The 25,852-nt window shown below is 45.6% G+C and overlaps 6 protein-coding genes across 6 annotated transcripts; 1 reads left to right on the top strand and 5 right to left on the bottom strand.

Moving 5' to 3' along the window:
* Positions 1-421: 421 nt before the first annotated feature.
* BDB00DRAFT_826100 (uncharacterized protein) lies at positions 422-1,298 on the bottom strand. Its single transcript, XM_053123701.1, has one exon. The coding sequence runs from the start codon at positions 1,230-1,232 to the stop codon at positions 546-548; it is 687 nt and encodes a 228-aa protein (XP_052979169.1). The 5' UTR covers positions 1,233-1,298; the 3' UTR covers positions 422-545.
* On the bottom strand, positions 1,280-2,987 carry BDB00DRAFT_826096 (uncharacterized protein). The gene is made up of 4 exons (XM_053123700.1): positions 2,785-2,987; positions 2,474-2,645; positions 1,581-2,363; positions 1,280-1,484 (listed from the first exon to the last, which is right to left on the bottom strand). Exons 1-4 carry the CDS (start codon positions 2,806-2,808, stop codon positions 1,381-1,383), a joined length of 1,083 nt encoding a protein of 360 aa, XP_052979168.1. The 5' UTR covers positions 2,809-2,987; the 3' UTR covers positions 1,280-1,380.
* Positions 2,988-12,548: 9,561 nt separating this feature from the next.
* Positions 12,549-15,498, bottom strand: BDB00DRAFT_976375 (P-loop containing nucleoside triphosphate hydrolase protein; the record flags this gene model as incomplete). The annotated part of the gene is made up of 6 exons (XM_053129926.1): positions 15,177-15,498; positions 14,844-15,056; positions 14,750-14,775; positions 14,168-14,646; positions 13,788-14,070; positions 12,549-13,685 (listed from the first exon to the last, which is right to left on the bottom strand). Coding segments are annotated over exons 1-6 (2,169 nt in total), but the record flags the coding sequence as incomplete, so codon positions are not given.
* A 2,348-nt stretch (positions 15,499-17,846) lies between these two features.
* On the bottom strand, positions 17,847-18,537 carry BDB00DRAFT_939339 (uncharacterized protein). Its single transcript, XM_053129314.1, has one exon. It carries the CDS (start codon positions 18,446-18,448, stop codon positions 18,098-18,100), a length of 351 nt encoding a protein of 116 aa, XP_052979166.1. The 5' UTR covers positions 18,449-18,537; the 3' UTR covers positions 17,847-18,097.
* Positions 18,524-20,769, top strand: BDB00DRAFT_826081 (uncharacterized protein). Its single transcript, XM_053123699.1, has 6 exons — positions 18,524-18,904; positions 18,969-18,994; positions 19,129-19,260; positions 19,332-19,499; positions 19,553-19,621; positions 19,707-20,769. The coding sequence occupies exons 1-6, from the start codon at positions 18,738-18,740 to the stop codon at positions 20,735-20,737; spliced, it is 1,593 nt and encodes a 530-aa protein (XP_052979165.1). The 5' UTR covers positions 18,524-18,737; the 3' UTR covers positions 20,738-20,769.
* A 10-nt stretch (positions 20,770-20,779) lies between these two features.
* BDB00DRAFT_826077 (uncharacterized protein) lies at positions 20,780-24,683 on the bottom strand. The gene is made up of 13 exons (XM_053123698.1): positions 24,422-24,683; positions 24,202-24,296; positions 23,945-24,025; positions 23,696-23,840; positions 23,556-23,609; positions 23,385-23,492; positions 23,209-23,307; positions 22,892-23,123; positions 22,754-22,814; positions 22,472-22,691; positions 22,201-22,413; positions 22,092-22,132; positions 20,780-22,024 (listed from the first exon to the last, which is right to left on the bottom strand). Exons 1-13 carry the CDS (start codon positions 24,446-24,448, stop codon positions 21,043-21,045), a joined length of 2,358 nt encoding a protein of 785 aa, XP_052979164.1. The 5' UTR covers positions 24,449-24,683; the 3' UTR covers positions 20,780-21,042.
* Between the last annotated feature and the right edge of the window lie 1,169 nt (positions 24,684-25,852).

Here is a 25,852-nt window from a genome sequence, read left to right as displayed (position 1 = left end):
TTTTGTTTGTACTGTACGAGTTGTTGTTCTGATTCTAACTATGCATTGAAGCATTTTGAAATAAGTTACTGTACGTATATACCAGATTGGAAGTATATTACACTCTATACAATGGCTCCCTTTGTTTATAGTATCCTCTTTGCTCTTCTATGTTTATTTTATGTTGTTTGTTCTCGCTCAAGCCATTGAATATGGATGGGTGTTTAAGTTATATAGTGTGTGCGATTCAACCCATCTTTTATCCGGGTGCATTGTTGATTCGTCTTACCAATGTCTGACAAGCCATCAGATCGTCACTCGCAAACTTTCCCCACCCCCCTGGTTCGGCTCCAAGCTCGGTGTAAAGCATAAGAAAAGGGCTAATGATGTCTGATATTTACACAGAATGTCACGGGTGCCCCGATCCTCATATCATCGGGAACGCATCCGTTGCTTTATGTTCGACCACATCAAGAGCACGCTGGTTTTTTTTTTGTTTGGCTTTGTTTATTACAAGCTGGGAAATAATGTAGTGGAGGTGTGTGTGTGTGAGAGAAAACGCAATGCTATGTGATCAAGACAAGGAGGAAAGGGATAGGGAGGGTTCGATGTATAATTACAAACAAGACACAAGACATAATTATCCTCTGTTGTGTTGCGGGTAAAAAAAAGAAAGGATTGTATTGAGTATAATAAGAGGGAGATAGAGAAGCAGTTTTAGTTAGTAGGGTTGGGAGGGATAATAGAGTAGTAATAATCGCAGCATGATTTTGTTGAAAAGAAGAGTAGATCGTTTTGTTGCCAATAGTTTGTTTTTGTGGATGTTGTTGCCGTAAATTATATGCAATGGTGCACAAGAAAGCAGCTGACATAAAAGCGCGGATGGGTTGGGGGGGTGGAGATGTGGGGAGGTGGAAATCATGATATATGTGCCAAGAGAGATATAGGTAAGGGAATGAGAGGCTAGTGCTGTGGATCTTATTGGCGATGGTGCGGTGATAGCGAAAGGCGCCGTGTGGGTCGTTGAAAGAGAGTGAATGGTAAAGATGTACGGGTGCCAAAGGATATATAATAAGAAGAAGAAAAAAGACTACTACTGTACAGAGAATATATAAGAAAGAAATTGAACGACAAAATGGTGAAAAGAGAGAAAACGATAACTGATGAAGAGTATATATAGAAAAAAGAGGTACGCTATATGTATATGTATGTAGAAAGAGAAGAACTGACGAAAAGGGGGTCTTTTGGAACATGAGGCGTGGTTCATTGACCACTAGCACTACTATGACTGCTTGCTGCTGCTGCTGCTGTTGTTGTTGATGATGGTATAGAGGTATGGTGTGTACTGTGTGGATGGCATTGTAATAACAGCAACAGGAGGTGTGTGTGGAGGGCCGCCATTTATCGCATAGCGAGCGAGTAATGATCGTTTTCGACAACGTCAAATGCAGGAAGCTTAGTCCGTCTAAATGCCCATTTGCGACTGTCATCGGCACCGTAACTCTCTAATATACAGACACACACACACACACACAAAAGGTGTTAGCATGTCAGTGAAAAAGAGGAGATGCAAATGGGGCGAGGGGTGGATGATTCATTACCTGCGAATCCTTGATAAGCGTATATATCAAGCTGGCGTCGCTTCTTGTGTTCGAGCGAAGCCATTTCCGAGTAGGCCATGAGCTGCGCGTTGAGCGATTCTGACTCTAGCATGGGCTGTAAGATACGGCGTCGTGCATTAATGAACCAGTTACTGATTTGGTTCACTGTCAGGCCCGTGCGGTTGGCGAGCTGGATTTTTTCTTTTTCAGACGGGTACGGGTGCTTCTTGTGGTCAACGAGCCAGCCTTTCAAGAACTCGGTTACTTCTTTGGGAAGGTTTCCTCGACGACGTTTTTTGGTTGTATCAGCGGCGATATTTGTTGTTGTTGTTGTTGTGGGCTTGTTATTGTTTGTGCTTGTTGTTGTTGATGCTGTTGTCGACGTTGATGTGGATGATGGGTAGTGCTGTAATGGCGGTGGTGTCGTTGTTGACGGTGTGACCTGCTTCAGAACGGGCAAGTGTTGGTGGTGGTGGTGGTGGTGCAGAGAAGGATGAGGAGGAGGAGGAGGAGGAGGCATGTCTTTTGACGATGGATAGATCTCAGGTGACAACAAGTCGTTCACACCGAGACGAGGTGAGGAATAGCGCACCCCATGTGTAGTATCGATCGTAGCAATGCTGTCACACGAACTATTGTTGCTTGTCCAACTAGAGCTCGACGATGCACTCGATGCGGAGCTTGTGCTTGTACTCGGAGACACATCAATGTGATCAGCAGCAGCAGCAGCATCATCAACATCTTCGTCTTCTTCTACTTCCGCCGCTGCAGCGTTGTACTTTTCTGTAAAACGCAAACAAAAACAAAAAATTACTCAGTGTCTGTTCCATGTGTGTGGCATAGAGAGACACACATAGCATGTATGTGTGCTGTGACGCAAGATAAAAACATACCGTGGACATTGGCTTTTCTTGCGGATGCCCACACTTGGGCATTGTGCTGAAGCATTTCGGTTGTCTTTTCCCGGTGACGGTCGATCAGAGACTGCTGGTGCATCTGCAGCGAGGATGCGAAGCGACTGGACGGGGAGTCATGGTACAAGACGAGGGGACAAAAGACACGCGGCTGTTGTGTTGGGAAAAAAAAGCAAGTTAATCAGACACACGTCTCTCTCTCTCTCTGTCTCTCTCATATCATTGGCTTTTGTGTAGCTGGCGATAGATGACGATGGATGGGATGTGGAGAAGAAGTGTTATGTATTTACATCTGAACGGGTGGTGGTTGCCATGACGTCTTTACGGGCGTAGTGTTATTGAAGAAGAAGGAAATGAGAAAAAAGAGTAACGATGAAAGGAAGAAAGGAGCAAGAAATGGAATTGGAATGGGTATGGCTTAAATAACAAAAAAATAAAAAGCCAGAGGCAGGTGGGGGCCATCTACAGTAACGCTGTATGTAACAATGCAGAGCACAAAAGTAGAGGGCACCCTTTCACTCACTCTTTACTCTCACTCTCACTCTCTCTCTCTCTCTCTCTCGGCTTCTTCTTCGAGTCACAATTTCCCAAGACAAGATGCACAATCCCAGAAAGGTACGCCGATTAAAAAAAAGGTTGTCAACGCCTCTTTGAATGCAACCTAGCACAAGACATTATCGATTCTGCGCGCTCCCGGTAGTACGCACGTAACAGCTTGGGGACCTAAAGAAAAAGACAGACACCTCCATTCTACTTGTTCAAACCTCCAAAAGGGTTTCCCTTTTGAAATCATGGGGTTTTCTTAGTGTAGTGGGGACCCCAATTGCTGCCCACTTTTATGCAAACTGTCTGCTTATGATAATACACACAGAGAGAGAGAGAGGACAAGCTTAACCCTAAACGCTTCGCAATTCGCTTTGGCTCCCCGTTCCTTCCCCTCCCCTTGTTCTCCCTCCCCCCTTTTATTTTTTATTGTTCTTGTGACCTTCCAAGAGTGGCCCGCAGATGTACCTTTTTTCTTTGCTGCCTGTCTGTATTAGAGTACAAAGTAGTAGCAGCAGCAGCAGCAGAAGAAGCCTTATTACTCTTTTTATCTCTACTACTGCTTCATGCACTCCGTGCGGTGTATTATAATCGGGCATTGACCGTACCTCTCTCTCTGTCTCTCTCTCTGTCTCTCTCTCCCCCACACCCCAACAAGAAACAGTCGACTTCTCGGGAGCTCTCATCATTTGCCATCTCTTTCTCTCTCTCTCTGCCCCCCCCCTTCTTTGAAACTTACTTTTTCCGATTCATGGGAACTGATCGACTTGCATCGTTGGACAATCAAAGTAGGACACCCTATTGATGATGATGATGTCGACGACGACGATGTAAAAGAGTCACCACGCTATAAAAAAAACATTGTTCTTGTTGTTGTCTGTGAAGGATTACATATGAGTACATGGCAATCTATGCACATTGCCTTCTTTTTGAGCTGCTTTCCGATGGGTACATTACCAACTAACACCCCCCCTCCCGGTCTCCCCCTTTTTTTTTATATTTCTCGGCTGATAACTATATCGTGGTGATTCGACCGAGATTTGAAAGCCAAGTCAAAAAAGTGATGCGTCATCACGTAGCACTTTATTCTTTCACCATCTGTATCATACTACTGTGGACTGTGTACTAGAGAGTCAAGTATACATATGATATACTGACCCTTTACCCCTTTTGGATCCCTATCTATTGTATGCGTGTTGGCTGCTGTCCGACTACCATTTAGTATTCTACTGCGTTACTTTCGGCGCCAGCCGATGAATATATCTTTAATAAGAGGGGGCGGGGCAGGATGGGGTTGTTTGAGGACATGGTCCTATCGCTCTACACCTGCTTTTCTTTTCGACTCTAATATCACTAGCCCCCCCCCCCGCCGCGACGCAGTGTGTGCGTATATAGAATATCAGGATAAACTGTCCCTCCGAAAATGCGCTTTACATATTTGGTTTGCTGCACGGTTATTCCTAACAGGTTGTTGTTTGTAGTGTGTGTGTGTGTATATATATGTCTGGCGTAAAAAAAAAAAGTTCTGTGCACTGACCATCATATGACACTTTGTGTTTATATACACAAAACCTGCTTTATTATTATATTGCGCTTCTTATGTACATAACCCTATACATATATACACTACTACTGTATAGCGTTACTGTATTCTGCGTTGATGTGACTCTTCTTCCCTCCTCCTCCCCTCCCCCCAAACCATGACACCCCTTCTCAAAGAGAACCAGCTGGTTACAGGTTATATTGATCAGAGCGCCTTTTATTTTTTTTTACAAGTGTACCTTGTACTGTCATCAGGAACACGCATTTGCTTTGACAAAGAAGTTCAAGTAGGGGAGGGTGGGAGGGCGCGGGGGAAATGGATCTGAAGACAGACGGAGGGGGGGTTTTCCAGATTTTGAACACAGACCTTGATGATTTGAGGGTGACAACGCAGAGTACAATTTGACACTACTTGCTCATTTTCCATCGACTTCTTCCCTTGGACTCCCTTCTCTTCAAGCGTACCAAAGGTATTAAGGAGGAGAGGGAGAGAGAGGGGGTGGGGTTTGCTTATTTTAGGAGTACCAAGAGAAACGCGCGCGCGGAAACTGTTAAAGAAAAAGGGCAAGGAATCGAGCACTATTTCCATAAACGTGGCTGTTTCCCTTAGCCTTCTTTTGTCGTTCTCGCGCTATTTCACTACTGATATACAAAGTATCTTCTTTTTTGATATGCGGGCGTATTGTTTTAAGGCCTCTTTCCTCCTATTCTCATTGCGTATCACTGGGATGTTCTGCCTTCTTCCGCCCGCCCGCCCTCCCCCCCCCCTGACATAGAGTAGCATTGGAATAGATTACTTTTGATACATGGTTTTCAGTTGCCCCTGACACATCTATAAAGCAGCATAGAGCCAAAACACACACAGGTATATATACTTATTGCAGCAGGTGGATATTAGAAGCTTCCCTCACACCCTTCCCCCCCCCGGGGAAAATGATTGCCTAGGGATTATGACTGGACTTGTCACCAGGGCAAAGAATGATTACATCAGTTGATAGGCTATTACGCCCTAGCTGAATTAGTCCAGACAAGGCATTCGAGGCGGGGGCGGCTGAGGAGGTTGATGAGCCATCCCCCTCCCCCCCGGTGGACTGGCGGTCCGGAAAGAAGAGTGGTTTTGGGGGGGCCATATCATGTGTTGTTGCTGTGCTGACATGATGCTCTATCGATGCTTGTAATAGGATACAGGTAGCCACCCCTTTTGGATGACAATAAGTGTTAGTAGAGTGATGTGCGTGTTTGTTGTGTGTATCATACGCGCCTATCACTTTTAGTCTCTGTAAAAAGAAAAACACGTTTATTGCTCTCCCCGCCGTACACAGGCCCCTATAGTGCACACTTTACGCATTTTGCTGTGGAATGAAATTTAGAGTTGGCCGTAATGATAATCTTGCCGATGAAACACTTTGGATGGCGTAATAACGTCAAAGAGAAAGAGAGAGAGGGTGCCCTCATTGAAACACCGCCCCTATTGTCTTTTTTTACAATACCTGTGGCCAAACTCATCAAGAGTGACATAAAGAAGTCTTCTTTCATTCACAAGAGAGAGAGAGAGAGTCCAGAACAACTCCCAGGCGAGGCACATGTGCACCAAGACCAAATAGAGTGCATAGCAACAAATTCTTTGTTGCCAGTAACAACAACAGCTTAACAACTAACCACTGCCATAGCAGTAGTAGAGTAGTAGCCGTTGTTATGGGGGGGAGAGAGGACGACTGATCAGAAAAAGGGAAGCTGGAAATGTGTGAGAGAGAGAGAGAGTGGGGGTGCCTATGTTGTAGTACAAACCGTCCTATAGGATCATGAGTGCTGTCTTTTTTGATCGGTGTGTGCCATAAGCAGCAAGTAGGAAAGCGACACCAACAATGCGAGAGATGGCAGTATGCAGCAGCAGCAGCAGCAGCAGCAGTAAGCCTTCTTTTTCTTCTTCCGTTTGCATGGTATTCTTAAAAAAATGGAATATGCAATGCAGAAACAACAAAGAGCAATTTTACCCCCACCCCTTGGTTTTTTTACAACAACAACAGAGATGAGGAGAGAGCGCGCGCGCGCAATTTAAAAGTAAAATAGTGATCGATCGAAGGGTAAAACAACAAAAAAAAAAGCGCGCCTATAATACATTCTTTTAATGAATACTTATACTCACGAATTTTTTCAATCAGGGCAAAACCAGCCAAGGTAGATATGATGCCTTTCGCACCACACCCCCTCCCGCCCTCCTCCACGCTCCGTCCCTGCTAACATCTGGTTTTTCTGACAAGCAACGTATAGCTCAATGCATGATCTTCTCTATTTCTCTGTGCGCGTCTTCTGGCCCCCCATAGAGTGAACTGGACCCCATAGAGTGAACTTTTTATGGCTTCGACATTGAGGGTAACCTTCCTTTCTTTTTTTTTTTATCTCTATTGGTACTACGGCCCGATGTCTCTCTATCCTTTTTTGGTGTGGAGAAAGAATAAGGAACAAGTGCGTGTGTGTGTGATGCTGTGATACAACGTGGTATTACGTGAACGTTAAAGTGAGATGATGGTGTTTTTTATTTTACAGTAGCAGCTTAGTAACACAATAATAAAAAAAAGGGCCTCATGGGAACAAATAGAACAGCAAATGCATGTCGATGCTCTGTTACGTTTGTCCGCTGCTACTACTACTACTACTAGCTAGTGAGCGATCTAGCTACTAGCTAGCGGGGCAAACACAATAGTACATGTGGTATTTGAAAAAAAAAAGATGATGATGGATGTGTCCCGAGTAATATGTGTTTGAGAAATGAGCGGCGGACACAAGGGGGAGGGGGACAGGGCGTGTTTGGTACATAACCAGGCACACATGCATAATATATAAAACACAAAAAGCCATGCTCTCTCCAAGTTGCTTTATGCATCAAAAAACGTTACATTCCCGCCTTGGCACTGTTGCTGCTGCTGCTGCTGCTGCTTTGCGCGAAAATGTAATGCAAAGAAACGTTCCATGCTCAATGCAATCCGATCTGCACGTTGAGCCGAAAACTCAGCCCTTTTTTTTTTTTTTTTGTTACAAGGTTTTTTCCCTTATTATTGCCGCTGATAATTCCGGTTGACTAGAGAGAAAGAGAAGAGAGGGGGGAGGGGGGCACTGTTACATTTTGACAACTTGCCACTCTACTCTATCCCCCGCTCGATTGAGCCTCTCTTTTTCTTTCAGCTGGGTAATAATACCAAGAGGCTAAAACGCCCAATTCACAATCTTATCGTTTTAAGCGCATGATTCTCAGATCGCCTCGTATTCCGAGTATGGCCGCCCTTTTTGCATGACACCTACCCGTCATCATCACACGCTCTTTCTTATTTGTTGCGCCCCCCTCATGTTAGAGGATCGGTGCTGTTGGTTTATACTACATAACAGATGGTATAATACGAATCAGCTGGTCCATTATAGAATAAATATATATATATATATTCATCATGATTATTTTTAAATAATAAGGAATGCACATCTTTTTTTTTTGTTCGTGTGTGTGTGTGTGTGTGTAATGATAAGGAAGGAATAAAAATACAGGATGGGAGGGGAGGGGTGTGGATATTATCTAAAACTAAAAGCACATAAATTTGCTCTTTTTACTTATCAGCTCTTCCAGCTGGTTCTCTAACGATGCCAATGATCGTTCCGCCTTTTCCTTGGCCTTTTTGGCATCTGCCAATTCGGCCTTTAGCTTTTGACTAGCTTGCTCGCTATGCGATAGGCTCTGCTGTAGTGACGCGTTCTCCTGTGTTTTAGACGCAAGTTCCTGTTGGACGTCCTGTAATGATGTTTGCGTCGTCTCTAGTTTCGACTCGATTTCTCGCACTTGGGCTTGTTGTTGCTTGACATTCAATTCGGCCGTTGACAATGCAATCTTGAGCTTGTCAAGTTCTTGCTTTTGTTGTTGTTGTTGTTGTTGTTGTTGTTGCTGGGCATTAGCATCCTCGTTGATCGATGCAGCTGCGGATTCTGTTTCCTTGGCACCAACAGCAGTAGCAGTAGCAGCAGCTAGTTGATCCTGTAGTTCTTGCATCTTGTCATTAAGTTGACGTTCTTGCTCGCCATACTTTGTTCTTGACGCAGTAACCTCGTCATTGACCTGGTCCAGCTGACGTTGATACGTCTTTTCCATCGTTTCCAAGGATTCCTGCAGCTGCTGCAGTTGATCGTCGCTCGATTCACGGCTGTCGTTCAGTTCCTGCGTCAGCTGATCCACCTCCTTCATCAGCCTGCTCACTTCGCCTTCAAGCTCTTCAGATAAGCCAATGTATTCCTGATTTTCATCCTCGAGCTGCTTGGCCTTCTTTTCAAGCTGCTGCATTCGCTCTTTGTATAGCTTCTGTACACTATCGTCCTCTCTGTCTTTTGTATCATCACCACTACTGCTGCTGTTGTTGGCAGAACTAGCAGCAGCGACTTGACTTGAAAATTGGACTTTTTCGAGCTCTTCCCGGAGATCGCTAATGGTACGAACATGTGTCTCCACTTGTGACCGGAGTGACCGTAAATGTGCGTCCTTTTCTTGAGCTGTGACCTGTGCCGTCTGGAGCTGCTCTTCCAAGGTCTCGCTACGCTTTTCTTGCTGCATCAGCAGTGCCAGCTGCTCCTTGCTTTCGCGTGTGGCCTTTTCGGACGCTTGCTCCATCGCACGCTGATGCTTCTGCTGCTCGCTTTCCGTGACGGCTCGAGACGAAGCCAGCTCCGAATCGAGTCGTTTGGATTCTCTGCGCTCATGCCTCAATTGCTTCTCAAGGTCTTGCAACTGTTCATTGAGTGCTGCCAGCTCAGCCCTATGATGCTCCTGGTCCTGGTTCGATGACTCGCGTAAAGCATCGAGCTGTTGCTGTGTTGCCGCAAGCGCTTCCTGGGCCGTGGTCGCTTCAGCTTCCAAGTGTGCCATCTTTTGTCGCTCTTGATCGACGCGTGCCTGGAATTCCTGGGTATCACGTTCCAATTGATGGATATTGTCGGAAAGCCTCTTGGCGTGTTCAGTAGATCCTTGCTGTGCAGTAGCCAATGCGGCTTCTGTCTCCTTGAGCTTGACGCCAAGTCCGTCTTTTTCCTTGCTGGTGTCAGAAAGGAGCTTGGCGTGCTCGCTGGATTCTTCTTTTGCTGAAGCAATGTCTGCTTCTAGCTTTTTTAATGCGGCAGCAAGATCATCGTTTTCTTTGGTAATCTCGTCGAGCAGCTTGAGCTTCTCCAACCCATCTTCATCAGCAACGCGCTTCTGCTCTTCCAGTTCCGCTAATGCTTCGTCCAGACTGTCCAAATCCTGCTGCAGCGCCTCGACTTGCTGGTTCTTTTCTTCAAGTGCTATTTCAAGATCGTTGCATCGTGTTTGTAGCTTGGCACCACTGTCGTTGTTGTTCGATTGTTGCTGGGACGATGACGGAGCAGTGGTGGATAGTAACTGTGCTTTTAAATCCTCGATCACAGAACTTTGATCCTTGCACTGCTTCTCCAGTCCATCCGCCTTGCGTTTGAACGCTTCCAAATCTTTAGTGTGTGCCTGGTCCGCCTTCTCGTTGTCATCTTCCTTGGGCTGCTGGACGGCACGGTGATGGCCGTTGGTTTGATGCTCGCTTAAACGCACTTGCAAAGATTCAATGGTTGACGCTTGCTCATTGCATTTTCGCTCGAGCAACTCGATGTGTTTTTGAGCTTCTGTGGTATCCGATCGGTCGCGCAACTGAGTTTCCAACGATTCAATCATGGCTGCTTGATCGGCCCATTGTTTTTCCAGCTTGCCGGCACTACTTTTGATTGTCTCCAATTCCTTCAATTTAGCTTCCAAACTGTTGTCTGCACTTTCCGTCGTCTGGCGTAACTGGAGTTGCAAAGCATCAATGGCCGCTGTCAAGTCTTTGCGCTGCTGCTTGATTGATTCATTGTGGGTGGTTTGGAGCTGCTCCTTGGCCACATCCGATCCGCGCAGTTGCGCTTGGAGGGATTCGATCAAGGCAGTCTGTTCGCTGCATTTTTGCTCCAGACGTGTTACGCGTTCCGTGGTTGTATTGAGCATCTTTGTTGCATCATCTGATGATGCGGTTGTCTGGAGAAGCTTCTGACGCAAGGTGTCGATGGCAGTTGTCAGTTCGTGTCGCTGAGTCTCTAATGTATCGGCGCTACCGCGAACAGTGTCGAGCTCCTGTCGCGACTTGAGTTCTCTATCGGCGGTCAATGTCGTCAGTTCGATCAATTGGGACTGCAATGTGTTGATCACCTGTGCTTGTTCTCCACACTGTTTCGACAGCGTTTGGGCTTCGGTTTTGGCTGACTCCAGCTCCTGGACCCTTGCCTCTGCCCGGGATAACTGATCCTTGAGATCTTGGATAGCAGATGTCAGCTCTGTGCGCTGCTTCTCAAGTGCATCGGATCCAAGCTTGACCGCGTCCAAGTTCTTTGCAGTAGAGTCAAGGTTGCTGTTGGCTGTATCCACAGATTGGCGCAACGCATCGATAACAGACTCCTGATCGGCACATTGCTTTTCTAACACTCCCATGCGTCGACGGGCATCGCTGGATTGTTCTTCAAGTCGGGCACGATGATCGGCAATTTCTTGCTGCAAACCCTTGTTCTCATCGGCTGAGCGCGTCAACGATGCTTGCGCAGCGAGCAACTGCGCTTCAAGCGTGCGAACCTTGTCCTGTTGCTGTTCGTCGACACCATTTGTCTTTGCCTCGAGTTCTTTGTGAGCAGATCGCGACTGCTGCAGGGCTTCCACATGTTTGGATGACGATGTCTCGAGATGTGCAATTGAATCGCGTGCTTGGGTCAGTTGCTCGTTCAAATCGTGTTCCAGTCGTTCGAGCTGCTGGCTCACATCTTCAATCTGCTTATCCTTTACGCCCACAAGGTCCTTGTGATCTGCAAGTTCCTGTTGTAGATTCATCATCTGCTGGTGTAACAGCTGCGCATCCTGCTTGTTCTCGCTCGATGCAGCGTCAGATGATGCCTTGAAACTGTTAAACTCGGTTTGGAGTGCATCGTAACGCTTTTGCAACGCTTCTTTCTCGCTACCACTGTTCACATCGAGGTCACGCAGCGACTTTTCCATCGCGTCGTGCGCCTTGCTGCGGTCGTCTACCAATCGCTGCAAAGATTCGACACGCTCCAGCGACGACTTTTGCTCAGCTTGCAACCGCTCGATTGTGTCATTCAACGTCTCGACTTGACATGTGTACTTTGCTTCCAAGGCCTTTGTGTCCTGCAATGCACGTGTCTTGTGCTGCTCGAGTTGTTGCTGTACATCCTCGAGCTCTGCTTGGCGCAGATCCAATTGTTGTTGCAAATCGTCCACATGCTTTTCAAGCTGCCCGATCTGGCGAATACGTGCCTCGCGCTCCTTGATTTCTGCCTCTTCGTTGGCGCGAAGCATTTCCTTGCTGAGAGCGTTCGGGCCACCACCACCACCATGCTTCTCAGCAGGAACGGATGCTACATCACCGTGTTCATCATGACCACCAGCTGCGCCCGGTCGATGCTGCAGTGCATCCACTTGATCCAGTGCCTCTTGGTATCGCATCAGCACTTCGTCCAACTCTTTGAGCGTCTCGTGATGATCGTCTTGTAGCTCACGCAATTCTCGCTCAAGATGCAATGCGCGTGCTGCTGCTTCTTCTGCACGTCGCTCTGCCTTTTGGATGCTTGCTGCAGCCACAGATTCCGGCGTTTCTTTTTCCTCAGCATAGCTTCGGCGATAGGCTTGGCGACGCGCTGCCTTGTCACTTTGACCATTCACATCCGGCGTACTTGTTCTGTTGACGTCGACATGATCGTTCTTGTCGCGCTCTTGTTCCTGTTGGTTTTTGGTATCTGTTTGTTGTTTGGCAGCAGCCGATAATCGCTCCACCTCGGCCTTGAGCTGATCGCGCTCTTCTTCCAGGCTCTTGTAACTTTTGTTTACTTGGTCGAGCTCTTGCAGCATCATCTTTTCTGTGGTCGTATCCTCAGCCTTGTTGAGTTGCACACGTAATTTGCTGCTGGTAGCTTCGGCCTCCGATACCTTGGCTTCGAGAGATTCCATTGATTTCTGAAGGGTAATTTTGTCCGCCTCGCTTGTAGCCAAACGTTGCTCCAAATCAAAGATGTATTGCTCCGTGTTCTCGTCCGTCTCCTTGAACCGCATGATCCGTGTCTTGAGCTCGTTCAACAACTCTTGATCCCGCAGTGCATCGTTCGCAGACCGCATCAGTTTCCCCTCGAGCTCGTCGATATAGGCTTCATTGTTATGCTCGCGCTCCTGAAGCTTGGACAGTCGCGTGCGTAGATCAGCGACCGTCTGATCTTGATTCTCGAGCATCAGTTCGCATTGTTCGAGTTTGGCGCGTTGTTCCTCAAAGCCAATGTCAGAATGATTGAGTGCAGCACGGGCCATGGCTAGCTGGGATTCCAAAGCAGAGATACTTTTCTCGTATTCTTCAATCACAGGTTCGACCAGATGTTGAAAGTCGTGATTGTTGTTCATCTTGAGCTCCTCCTCCTTTTTGCGCATCGACTCGAGTTTGCGTACTCGCTTGAGCTCAGCTTCGACGACCTTGTTTCGTTCGCGAGTCACTGTTGCCTCGCCGTCTAACTCTTCCACTTGGCGTTGCAGGTCGGCTATCGTCAACCGTTGTTCTTGGTACAATTGATCCGAGTCATTGCTATTGACAAGTAGGTCCACGTTGTGGTTGTCGTTGGTAGAAGCGACAACGGTGCTGGCAGATGAGCTCATGGAGCCGGACTTTAGGCTTCGCAGCTCCATCTTCATTTTGCCAATCATTGTACGTAGTAGCTCGATATTTTCGGTTGTCATCCACTCTTCGACTTCGTTCTTTTCAACCCGGTTTTTAATGTTGCGAGCCCGATTGGCGTATTGCAGTGTGTTGAGAGTCTCGGACAAGTTATATTCGGTCGGACTGGCGCAGGCAATCATTAACGTCGCTGCTGAGCCGCCCAAAGAGTCCTGCAACAGCCGCGTCAGCTTAGAATCGCGATAAGGGACGTGCGTGCTACGTTTGGATGGATCACCGAGGGCGGAAATAACATTACCCAATGCCAGTAGCCCTGCATTGATGTTGATGCCTTCTTTTCGTCGATCACCTTCAGCTGCGGTTCGTTTGAGCTACATTAGATGAGTCAAAGGGGATCAGTGATTCGTTTATGCATAAAAACTAGTCTGTTGTGCTCGCTCCCATGATATAAAGCTATGCTTGACGATAATTACACGCTCGCTACCGGCAAGATCGACGAAATGGAATTTAGAGTTTGTGATCATCCATTCGCCATCATCAGATCCTGGTGCAGCCACTCCGCCTCCACGTATGGAACTTCCGGACCGTTTCCGGCCAAACACAGGGCTATCTGTACGGGGATGATGAGTAGCGCCTCCTGCAGGAACCCATTTCTCATGTTTGAGCGAGACCGAGAAAATAGCATGGGATCTGGACGACTTTTCATTCATATCGGTTGCTCCTGTGGCTCTATTCCGGGTGCCTTGTTCCAGATGACTACAGTGTAAGGGGGGGAAATTAATATCTCCCCATCCATTCCCATCCAAAAGGTGGTGCCACATAATCAGACAATAAAAGAGATAAACAAACATACTACAACACATCATCTGTACTGTGTACAGTCAGCTCCTTAACGCCCGTCCAATAAATATGACCTTTTGCGTCTTCACGGATCGTGACCGGCGGTCGTTCTGTGGGTGAAGCTCCGTTTAAGAGATCGTTTAATTCTTCGTTGTAAATTTCGACAAATGAGACCTTGACGGTGTACTTTTGTTGTCTTGATGTTGCATGGGATAAGGATGTAGTAGTAGATGGCACGTGGGATTTTCTAGATGGAGGTCGTAATCGATTTTTCGGTTGTGAGGCGGTGTCGGTTGTGGATGAGGATACGGATGGTGCGGGCGTGATGGATCGGACAGCGTCGGATGAATTGTTGTTGCTGTTGCCGGATTGGAGGATATCGAATAAAAGGGACATGGCACGTGGTACGATGCCTTCTAACTCCATGTTGTACCGTCCGCTCTGGTGTTGTGCTGTGCCCATTGTATATGTTTTGCCACTCGATGTTTGTCCCTACAAGAAAATCATGTAGCATCGAAAGCAAGTCAATCATACAGTAAATAGTGTATATATATATATGTTAACAAACAAGGATGCATGTAGTAGGATGCTTTACATATGCAAGAATTGTCACATTATAACCTGACAGAAATAGAAAACAAAACAAAAGTTAGCGTTGTCATGGAGACCGTCAGTTTGTTGTTGCGTACCTTCGACGAATTTGTGGATAAGCTTTTCACCAAGTGCTTCGAACACTTGACTTTGAGTGCTGTCAACGCCAAACACATGGTCGAACGTAAACAGCTTGCTGTGCGGCACAACATGCACGGTCTTTTCATGAATCTTTAATACATCGTCGTTGGAAAGATTGGCAAATCGAGGTTGAGCACGATCTTTTTCAGTTAATGGTCGTATGCGCAATGCTAATTTTTTTTTTATTATGCAGAATATGTAAAGAAAGAAGGGGGTGGCGGTTATTTTAGTTGTCGGGAAAGTGGGGTTGACTTTTTTCTTTTTACTCCTTGAAACAATTTATAACTTGCCTACTTGCACTGCCGATGCCTCTTTGACCATGGCGATTCAATCGAGCGTATTGAATTAAAATCGATTGGCAGTAATGGCTGCGTTGATTATTCGAGATGGTTAAATATTGAACTTAAGTTAGGGTATAATAGGAGTGTGGAGGAAGAAGGAGGAGGAGGAGGAGGAGGGAAAAGGACAGAAAAAAAAAAGAGAGAAAAAGAAAAGGAAAGGTGGTTTAGGTCTTGCACCGCGTTTATGAAAAAGAGGGAAAAGAAAGGTAAACGACGAATGGTGAAGATTCCCAATATGAATCGTGTTGTAGGTGTAGAAAAGAAAAAAGTTGGGAAACAAAAAGAAAAAGGGAAAAAAAAGTGGCAATGAAGCACGAGTGCTTCAGATGCTTCCAATCCTGCGCCGACGATACATGTTACACGGTCATTAAGCGTTATAGGTAAAAGATATATAATGTCTGTGATGTTTGGTGACCTGGTACTACTGCCTAATCCAGACATAGTCATCCACACACACACACACACACACACACACACAAGAAGGATAGAGAACATGGAGAAAACGCCCACTAAAGCAAGTGTAACTCGATCTATTAAGAGATTAAGGAGAGCCCTTTAATCCTTTGTTGTTATGGCTGATCCATCCTTAACAAAGAGTGCTGTCAGCTGAAAACCGGATTATCATTCGGTCACTCACCATTACCAGCGACTTAATTTCGTACTGTGATGACATTGCGGTGCCTAATAACACACTCAGCTACTGAATAGATGCCCCGCTGCACATGGTGCCCGATGGTTTTGTTTATGAAACTTCATACTCAGTGCTTGAGTAAAGATAAACACATATACTTGATATCATTGTCCACGTTTGAGATGCGAAGAAGCAAGATATGTGTGTTATATCTTTTAGCAAATCATCCGTTTGTTTGTTGAAATAAGGATTTGCTTCCTTGGCGAGATAATAAGGGACCGGCAGACAACAGCGACCGGAGGAACTCTATATTATCTAAAGGACTCACCGACTTTCTCTCAATTTCTACACCTATAGATGTGACTAGAGTAGCTTGACACATACATATAGCTTGAATTCGATGTGTATATAGGCTTTGGTATCAGGTACATGGACCTTGTCGGTGGAAAAAGCACGGACCTTTTGAACACAACGCAGTTATTAAAAAATGAAACTCTCGGGGGCGGCACATGCTGCGAATGGGTTTCTTCTGTCCAACTTGAAAACAAGACGTCAAAACTTTAAAGAAAAAGGGGCTGGATGAAGTCAGACCAATATAACAAACAACAAAATGGAATTAAAAGAGGGGGTTGTCGTGTCGTTCAATGAGGATCTGTTCGTGCTACTACTACTGCTATCACCACACTACTCGTGTTGACAACGATAAATTGTCTTATCATACACTTAGAAGTGCACGGACATCAAATTAGTAAGAAGTAACTACGTTGCGATAGGTCATAGTAGCATGTCATAGCCACCGATGAATGTGAGCTGGTTTCAAAAGCAGAGATTGGACAACAACAGCAGCTTACTTCAAGTCAGGAATGATTTATAGTTGCTCGCGTGACTCGATAATGAATAATAGAGTCATTCCACCCACCCTTTTTGCATACTACCAATAAGACTGGTGTACTTATCACTCCTAGTGTATGTACTCATTTTGTTACATACTGTACATAGCGCGCGCGGGAACCTATTATTATAGGGCGAAGTAGTTTATACTGATCTATATGCGCAGTGATAATCCTTGCACACCACATGAACTCGGTTTGTTGCATACACCTACTATTATCTTTTCTACTTACAACATAATACCACAAAGCATGCACAACAAAGAAGAGAGAACCTGGAAGCCATTGTTTGTTAATCACTCTATGGAAGAGCAATTTAGGTTTGTCGCATTAATAGATGAGAACATCTAAAATGGTGCATTCGTGTTTCAACACCCATTATTGATATAATGCGTAAACAAATAACAACAAAAGAAAGAATGCCAACATATCATACAGCCAATCCCTTTTTCCTTTTGTTTGTGAAGAAGAAGAAGAAGAAGAAGAGCTATTAGCAAGTGCAGACCACCAGCTGAATAATAGAGGTATCTCTCCCCACCCCCACCCCTTTAAAGCACAACAGTCCCTTCATGGCGTGTCTAAGCAAAATGATGCTTGTCTAACTTGGCTGCTCAAATCGATAAGCTGACAATTTCGTTGTTCGAATAGCAAAGTCCTGGCAAATATGCGCTGGATTGATACGATGGTACTCTGCCTTTATTTTCGCAAAAACATAGTAAACTGCTTTCTTTCCACTCTTTTCGTATGTCACATTATTTCATTGAACACCCTGCTTTTCGAATGGACCCGTCAGATTCACAATAATGAAAGGGGGTTAGTGTTTTTGTTCTCTCTTGTTCTGCGGGGGGGGGGGGAAAGGGCGGAGGAGGAGGAGGATGATTAATATAGGTCGCGCGGGGGTGGTGGGTGGGGGGTGGGATCTAAACATGATAGACAAGAGCAGCAGCAATAGTGTAGCAGTAGACTATGTCATTTATCATTGCCCAAGACAACGGCTTGATGGTATCGAAAATGCTTTTTTTTTATTGAAACAGGAAGAGGAAAAAAAAAAGATGCCAATATGTACAGAATGCGAGATAGAAGAAAACAAAAGGTTACTGTCGTTGTTATTGTTGTTGTTGTTGTTGTTACTGTTGCTGTCGTGAAACTTCGGCTGGATGCGTTTGATAGGTTAGTTGTTGGCAAATAGTAACTCTTGGATGAGTGTACCCCAGAATAGAGAGAAGGGGGTGAGAGTGGTTTGGGTTTAAGTTAACGGCTATTGTTCGATAAGTGAGTGAGTGCGAGTGCGAGGGGTAGTAGTGGGTGGATTTGGGTATCTTATCTCTCGTTTTCGCTTTTTCTGCTTTTCACGAAGAAGAACTGATAAAGTCAGAAACTTCGTCTGGGTCAAACCAAGGGCGATCGTCTTCGGGAGTGGTCAGATTCTGCAATTGCCATAGTAGCAACATGACGGTGGTAGAGACTGTGGTTGCAACAAACGTAGCAGCGGCCAGGCGTTGTAGGAATGGCGCTTGTCTGTACAGGAAACGTTGTACAGCGGTGCAGCATCCGTCAGACTGCGACGACGTGCTGGATGTGGATGAAGAAGAGGATTGTGGCATGGCAATGTAAAGCGAGTCATAGGTGGGCGGGTCTTTTGGCAGTAAATGGGTGGATTGTGAAGCTGCTGAACGAGGGGGAGGAGCAGTAGCAGGCATGGTGTGTTGTTGTTGTTGTTGTTGTGAGTATAAAAGAGAAAAAAAGAGAGTGGGTTGTGTCTGTTGTGTGCGAAAGAAAAAAGTTCTGGGTTAGCTGGAATGCCAAAAAAGAAAATATGCAGCTAATTTCTCACGTAGCTTTGCTGGCAGTGGAAATATTGGGGATATTGATGAGAAGACTGGGGCCTGTCGTTGTTATTGAAAGCATTTTTCGTCTTGGACGTGTGCTATATAAGAAGCAGACCGGCCCCAATGTCTTCCTGTTCCTCGTTATATATACAAGCAAACAATGAAGCTCAAAAGCGTCATCGTGGGCTTGCTGCTCTCCACAGCAACTTCCGCACTAGCTGCAGCAGCGGATCTGGCGTGTTCGGAGGATGCCGTAGCTGCTTACACCTCTACGGAAAACACCGCTTCCACACTCCAGGGATTAATTGATGAAGCTGCACTTTCAGGGTATGTCGTAGGGTCTATTCTTGCCTATCCAATCACTCACCCTTGTTATATAATGCACATGTAGCGATCCCGTTGTAAACCTTTTTCCTGGTAATGTTTAAAAACCAGTTATCGGGTCCCATCAACTATTGTACAATAAAGTACAGAGAGCTGTAGTGTCACATACACCCATGTAAAGGTCTATGAAACTGATCCTTCTCCTTCCACCTATTGCTTGAATACAGGCCAATTCATCTTGTCTGCCGATGAGCCCGTTCAATTGAAGCCAGGCGTATCACTGCATGCTACTGGATTTGGTGAGAATCCAACAATTCTTACTGGTCCTAAGGAAGCCAACCTGACAGCAACCATTAAAGGTACAGCCTTTTGATGAACTTTACACCTCCTTTGCGGATATTTTCCCTAACGAGCGACATGTACATATTAGTTCCGGCCAAGAATAAAGGGTGGTCCATCAAGGGCATCGTTTTTGACAACGTCAATATTGAAATCGAACCTCATACCAACGGTGACGAAAGTAGTGTCCTGGGTAACCTCTTTTTGAACGGCGGCCGTGGATCCATCATCTCATACAGCGGCGAGAATCTTTACATCGGTATGTCACTTTATGACCAACTGGAAATCAGGAAACGGCTAATATTATCATAGATGGCAACGTCTTTTTGCGTGATTTTGAGCACCGTGGCACGGTATTGATCCCCAAGAATGATACCACCAGTAAGCATCCTTACCAGCAATATTTTTCTTGATCGAGAGAAAAACTAATAAATCACATCACGCAAATGGACTCCTGTAATAATAGATGCTGGCGTCGTGTTCCAAACGCAAAAAAGCAGTGTTGTTTCCAACAACATCTTTGGCATGGATCTACGCCACCTCGACGATGTCTATCCTCACGTTGCACCCCAAGTCCAAACTGTTCTCACCTCGCTTCGCTTTGTCCAACAGTGCCTTGGCCGAGACCTAGACGACCAGCAAGGCTTTTTAGCCTCGGGCGTGCAAATGTACTTTAGCAACGACATTACGATCAGAGAAAACATTCTGAACGGCACGTTGCCTGACACGATCACGTATGGTCAAGACCACGCGATCAGCATTGTGGGCAGCAACCAAACGTACATTTATCAGAACTTTTTCGGCGGATGGCAGATTGGTGACTTTGGTGGCGCGACCCGATTCACTTCGGCTGTGGATGCCTTTGTCGTCTCCAACTACCTGGCCAACAATGCAGTCATGATGTATGCAGCCGTGCACGCCGACTTTATGCAGGTCAGCAACATGGTGGTCCACAATAACTTTTTCTACAAGTTTTTGGGCGAGCAGGTCGCAACCAAAGACAAGGAATTGGATGGCTGGCTGTATGAGGGCGTCACCTTCTTTGACTTTTACACCGCCCGTTTGAATTATACCATCCGTCCGCCTATCTGGAACAGCAGTGTGCCGATCTCACCCTGGGGCTGGCATATCGTGGTCTCGGACAACAAGTTTGGTGCTGCTGACGGATTGGACCCCAACGTCATCAGCTTGGGCAACCTGGACTTGGAGGATGCATTGGTCGACAGAAAGAACTGCTATGTGACCGACCCATTGGTGCCTGGATCATCCGAAGGTGCCACTGTCCCTATCGTGTGGCGACAGACGTTCGAGCCCGGTATCTTTACTCGCTATGGTGGCAAGGTGCCCAAGCACTTTGATATTCATACAGACAAGGATCTGATGGGTAACACGCCTGCGCATTTGCGTAATTTGCCAATCCCGTCATTCTGGAAGGCCTTTACCCTTGCCAATGATACCATTCCTATGATGGACCCTTCTGCAGCATGCATTGCATGATTCTATTTAAATTAAGCCACATTTTCAAAAATACAGTAGTTCCTCGAAAAGTGCATTTATTAAGTGATACTCGTACATATATGAAGAAAAAAATGTTGCAATGAAAGGGTTGACGGTGGGGAGAAAGCGCAACATTACTTTGTAATGGTTGCTGGCATTAGGCGGTGTAGGGTTGGGATGTGGATGGATAGATAGCTCAAGTAAAAGGGAAGGGGTGGACCAAAAGATAATAAGCAATAAATAATACCGATAGTAATAGTAACGAAATAGGGAAATGGCGGGGTGCTGTGCTATTAGTCATTTTTTTATGCAAACGCAATCCTATCAGAACGAACCACCGTTTGCACCTGTTTGACTTGCAGCGTAGATCCAGACGCCGGCACAGCCTCAATTGACATGTTGGTCATTAGCGTATCCTTGAGATAGTACTTCAGTATTGTCGGCACAGGCGATCCCTTTTCAGCTGTATTGAACTTGGCCAACAGCCGTGGCTGTTTCTGACTGCCCTCCTGAGTGACAATGGCATCTGTCATCCACGTTAACTGTCTTTTGCCAGTATCCCACGCTCCTTGCGGCGTACTCTGAACATGAGTGACAGGCACTTTATCGAATTTGACACAGACAGCAAACTGGCTCTTTGGCGGCACACATTGAGCCGGGTTGGTTGTATAGTTGACGATCAGATACGTCGTGTCGTCTGTGCATTTCCAAGCAGGCTTGAGTTGGATCGGCAAGTCTACCACAGACGTCTGGAGCTGGTACTGGAAGCAAGGTACAGGTTGTCGACGTCGTCCTTCAAAAGCTTCCACCTTGAGCGCATACATGTCGGGTTCGTTGTTGTACGGTTCGACATATTGCGGATTGGCAGAAAATGTTGCCTCTTGGCCTAGATGGCCGAGTCGTACAAGAAGCGGTGCGGTGGGTGGGGAGGGTGGGCCATTGTAGACGAGTTTGATTTGTCCGTGGATCTGGATCGGACCGTCATTGCCCGCCTGCGGGTCTCGTTCGGTTAGTTCGACGATCGATGCATGGATCTGTGGTTGTTGTCCTCCTGTTTCAGAAAGAGATCGGAGTTGGCTGGGACTTTCATGCGACATGGCAGGACTGTGTGACACAGAGGATGCACTTGTGGGTGTCGAAACTTCAAATGAGTTTTGATGGAAAGGATGTGTCGGTGTTGTGGCTGTCGATGATACTGTCGACGACCCCATGGGCTCGTCGTTCTTGAACACTTGCGACCCTTGATTGCTGTACAGTCCAGATTCAATCTGCATGCTTCGGATGTTTCTAGATCATATGTGCAGTCTTAGTATCGGGTACTCCCCCTTTTGAAAGATAGTGTTAGAAAACTCACTCTCGTCTTCCACGCGGTCGTCGAGATACCGATGGTGTTTTCTATAGGAAATAGTCAATACTTTTCAGACATTTGCCATCCACCCTATCTGCTTCAATATGTCACTTACATCTCGAAGAAGTGATGCCACCCGTGTCAATGTCGCATCTGCTTCTTGTTTGTTACCAGTATCAATCGCATCATTGTGAATATCTATCTTGAATCGTTGCGAGTCGCTGGTAGATTCTCCATCAAATCCGCTGTTGTTGTCATTCAAAGCTGCTGAATATTCAGATCGGTCGGGTGGTGGAACCGAGTATCCTTCAGCATCTACTGACGGTGACTAATTCATCTTGGTATCAGTACCTGTCGACGACCTCGTCAAGTCATGTATGTAGTACCTGATTTGTTTGAGCTTGAAAAGATGATTGCTCAACAGAGTGTGTGCTTGCGACCGACTGTGATTGTGGTTGTGGCGACGGCGACGAAACATTCCTTTCGTTTTCGCTGCGTGGTACATGGTAGGATCCTCTACTGTTTGAAGGAGAAGGCGGTCGCTGTACATGTTGTGCACCCCCATTCGCATTTGACTCCTCATCAATGGGTCCAAAGGCATTGGTACTAACCACACACAATCCACGCCTTTAGTTTATGCAAATGAACAGTTATCAGCAATAACATACTCAGGAAGTCTCAAAGCAGAGCCGTTTCGTGTCTTTCGTCGTAAGGAAAAGGCTGATTTCACTATTCACAAAATAATACCATCACTCAATCGGATCGTTCTCGTCTCCCCCTCTCCAATAAGCAAAAACCACCCATACCTCTACTCGTCTTTTGTGCTGGTCGTGGTGATCCTCCTGGAGAACTTGTGGTGGTGGTGGTGGTAGATGAAGTTACAATACTTCCACTGCCTTGTCGATCGCCATGACTCGGTCTTTGTAAATCATTGCTTGGCGTGGCCTTTTGAAGATTCCTGCCACGTGTCTTGCAAAACTCATCGATTTCATTCGGCACATCATAAGCCGTCGCCGCTGACATGGTAATATTTGCAATCTAAGAATCACACCACGTGTCTCTATAAGATCGCCATCCAAATAACCCGAAAGCGCGGAGACTGTTAGCCCCCCACCCCACAAACCTCCATTCGTTTCAACATTTGGTCCGTCTGTATTTGCTCGAATTTTTCGACAAGCGACTTCAAGCGCTGTAATCGTGCTTCTTCCAATTGTTGATGATGCTGTATTATGTAGATTTTCTCCATACATTACATATATCATCTCAAACGTTTGTTTTTTTTTCTTTCTTATATCTTACCTTTAGAAATGCAGGACCATCCTTGTACCACATCGATGCCGCATTTTCCAGTCCGCGCTTTGAACTATCCTTATTGCCTCGCTTGAACAAAGTGCCTTTATCCTTGGACTAAAATGCAAGTGACAGTTATTACACAACTTTTTGAATTGTCTCATTGTTCTTTGGGTTTACCTTTCTGGCGTGCTCTTCATAGTCTTTTGACATGCGATGAAACGTCGCTTCGGCCTTTTTTTGGGGAAATAGTTTGTATTTAAATGTATGCACTGAAAGGCAATGATGATCATTGTTCTATTCTGCAACTTGTGCCATACCGCTTTCACTTTGCCATGCTCGGACGAAGGGGGAGATCTCAGTGGCTTTTCGATTTCTTCTGCAATCTTGAAACTAAGCATGGCATGGGCCGTTGATATTTCTGTGAATTCATTGAACAATAGATCCCAAACCGGAGCAAAGGTGCTACATCGTAACAGATTACAAAGCAAAAAGGTTACACACACACACACACACACACTTGTTGTGAGAAAGAAAAGAAAGCGAAAGTATGTATGTGAGCTTTTTACCCTAGGCTTCCTTTGTCCATGACGAATAGCCTTTTCGATGCTTTGACGAGACTTTTTGCATACTGGTCTTCAATGAACGCCCTTTGTTTTTCCCATCCACTTATTGTTAGCTTTTCGATTCCATTGTATCATCATTGCAATCCCCTCCCTTCCCCTACCTCTCTCTCTCTCTCTCAATGACGATCCATAGCCCTTATATCCACCTCCGTCGTCACTGGCAAAAACCACTAACCCCTCACCCGCCTCTCGTTTATTACCTTTCTTTAAAATAGTGTGCAAACTCTTCGTCAATAGTTCTTCCAGCCTTCATATGCTCTTGTACAATGTCCAACCCGTCTTTGGGTCGAGTCGTCTATACTCGGTAGAAATGAAAAAAAAAGTGGGCCATGGAGGTTAGGTAAAAAAAAAAAGGGAGTTGTCAAACACAAAGGCCGCCATCGAGATTCCTCCCCCTTCTCGTGTTTTTTTTTTCTTTACCAGAAATGCTTCTGAATATTGCACCATAATTTCCGAATGCAAAAGTACAAATGGACTGCTGTGCTGCCGCTGCGTGTGGTGTGAACGTATGTAACTGTTTTTTTTGTGTTATCGTATACGTCACAAAGTGGACAAGCAAATGTGATGGTGAGGTTGCTGGTTGGGAGTCGCGCCCGAAAAGAAAATGAAGGGAAGTGAGTGGGAGTAAAAAAGAGGCAAAGAAGAAGAAGAAAAAAAAAAAGTAGGCTAAAGCGTAAAAGAGGGAATCGGGGTAATACTGTGTTTTCTGCAAGTGTTTCACGCTTTGTTGCTTGGTGGAGAAAGGCATGATTTTATATCACTTTTGTGGGCAGCGAATTATGTACAAGTGGGGAAATATGCAGCTTTTATGAGGGTACAATGAGTGGATTGCAAGGCAGACCCTGCTTCTTCTGCTCATCATCATCATCATCATCTTCTTCTTCTTGTGTGCAGCACATTTATTTACTGGAAGCTTGCTTTCTCTTGTAGTGGTAAAACCTTGATAACCCACCGGACATGTCAATAGTAACACTCACAGAGAGAGACACACAACACACGCACTGTATGTACTGAGTGCCACACGTAGCAGGTATCATATATACTTACATCATCGTGGCATCATTTAGCGTCATATACAAAGTGAATTCTCATATCTAATAAAAGAACGTGTCAACCACTCCCCCCCCCTTCTCTTTTCCCCTTATTGAACCAAATCTAATCGCTATCATAGTCTACTTGTACAAAGCCAGCCCTTCCTTATGTACTATGGATGCTATGGAAAAGTTTCCCCAACCCCTGTGAGAATGATGTAACTTTATACCATTTACCGCCTTTTACTTGAATACAAGTCTTTCAACCACTATTGGCAGCACGGAAAAAAGAGAAGATTGAACACGATGGACTTCTCCAAGGCGGCTCATATCACAAAATAGTAGTACAAATTGAACATATCGTTTCGTAGTTGACAGAATATAAATCATCATGTGGCTCTCATTCGATAACTGCTGGATTTGGATACTACATACCAGCTAGTGTTGTACCGTGTTGTAGACATATCTTTTCCGCCCGTCATGCCACGCTCATGTATATATGTACAGAGAGCTACTCTAGAATGATCTCATCGACGGCGATGTAATGTATACTGTGGCATTTATATGTATCTTCTGCCCAGCTAGTAGCTGCATGAACAGCAATTGTTGCTTGAGGCTGTGCTTTTAATGGGAACTGCATATGCTGATAGTTCAGTCACCATAAATTGTAAGCCATAGATTTTCTATGTAGTCGTGCTATTGATGACATGGATCACTTTATAGCACAGCTCATCTATCTGACCGCAACCAGAACAAGAGAGCAGCGCTGACAAGAAACGGGGAGATAACGGCGTACATAACAAAAACCGGAAGTAAGAAA

This window comes from Zychaea mexicana, assembly GCF_025766255.1.
Source record: "Zychaea mexicana strain RSA 1403 chromosome Unknown BDB00scaffold_42, whole genome shotgun sequence".
Classification (NCBI taxonomy): domain Eukaryota; kingdom Fungi; phylum Mucoromycota; class Mucoromycetes; order Mucorales; family Lichtheimiaceae; genus Zychaea; species Zychaea mexicana.
Note: the sequence above shows the minus strand (reverse complement) of the source record. Positions and strands in the feature narration are given on the sequence as shown.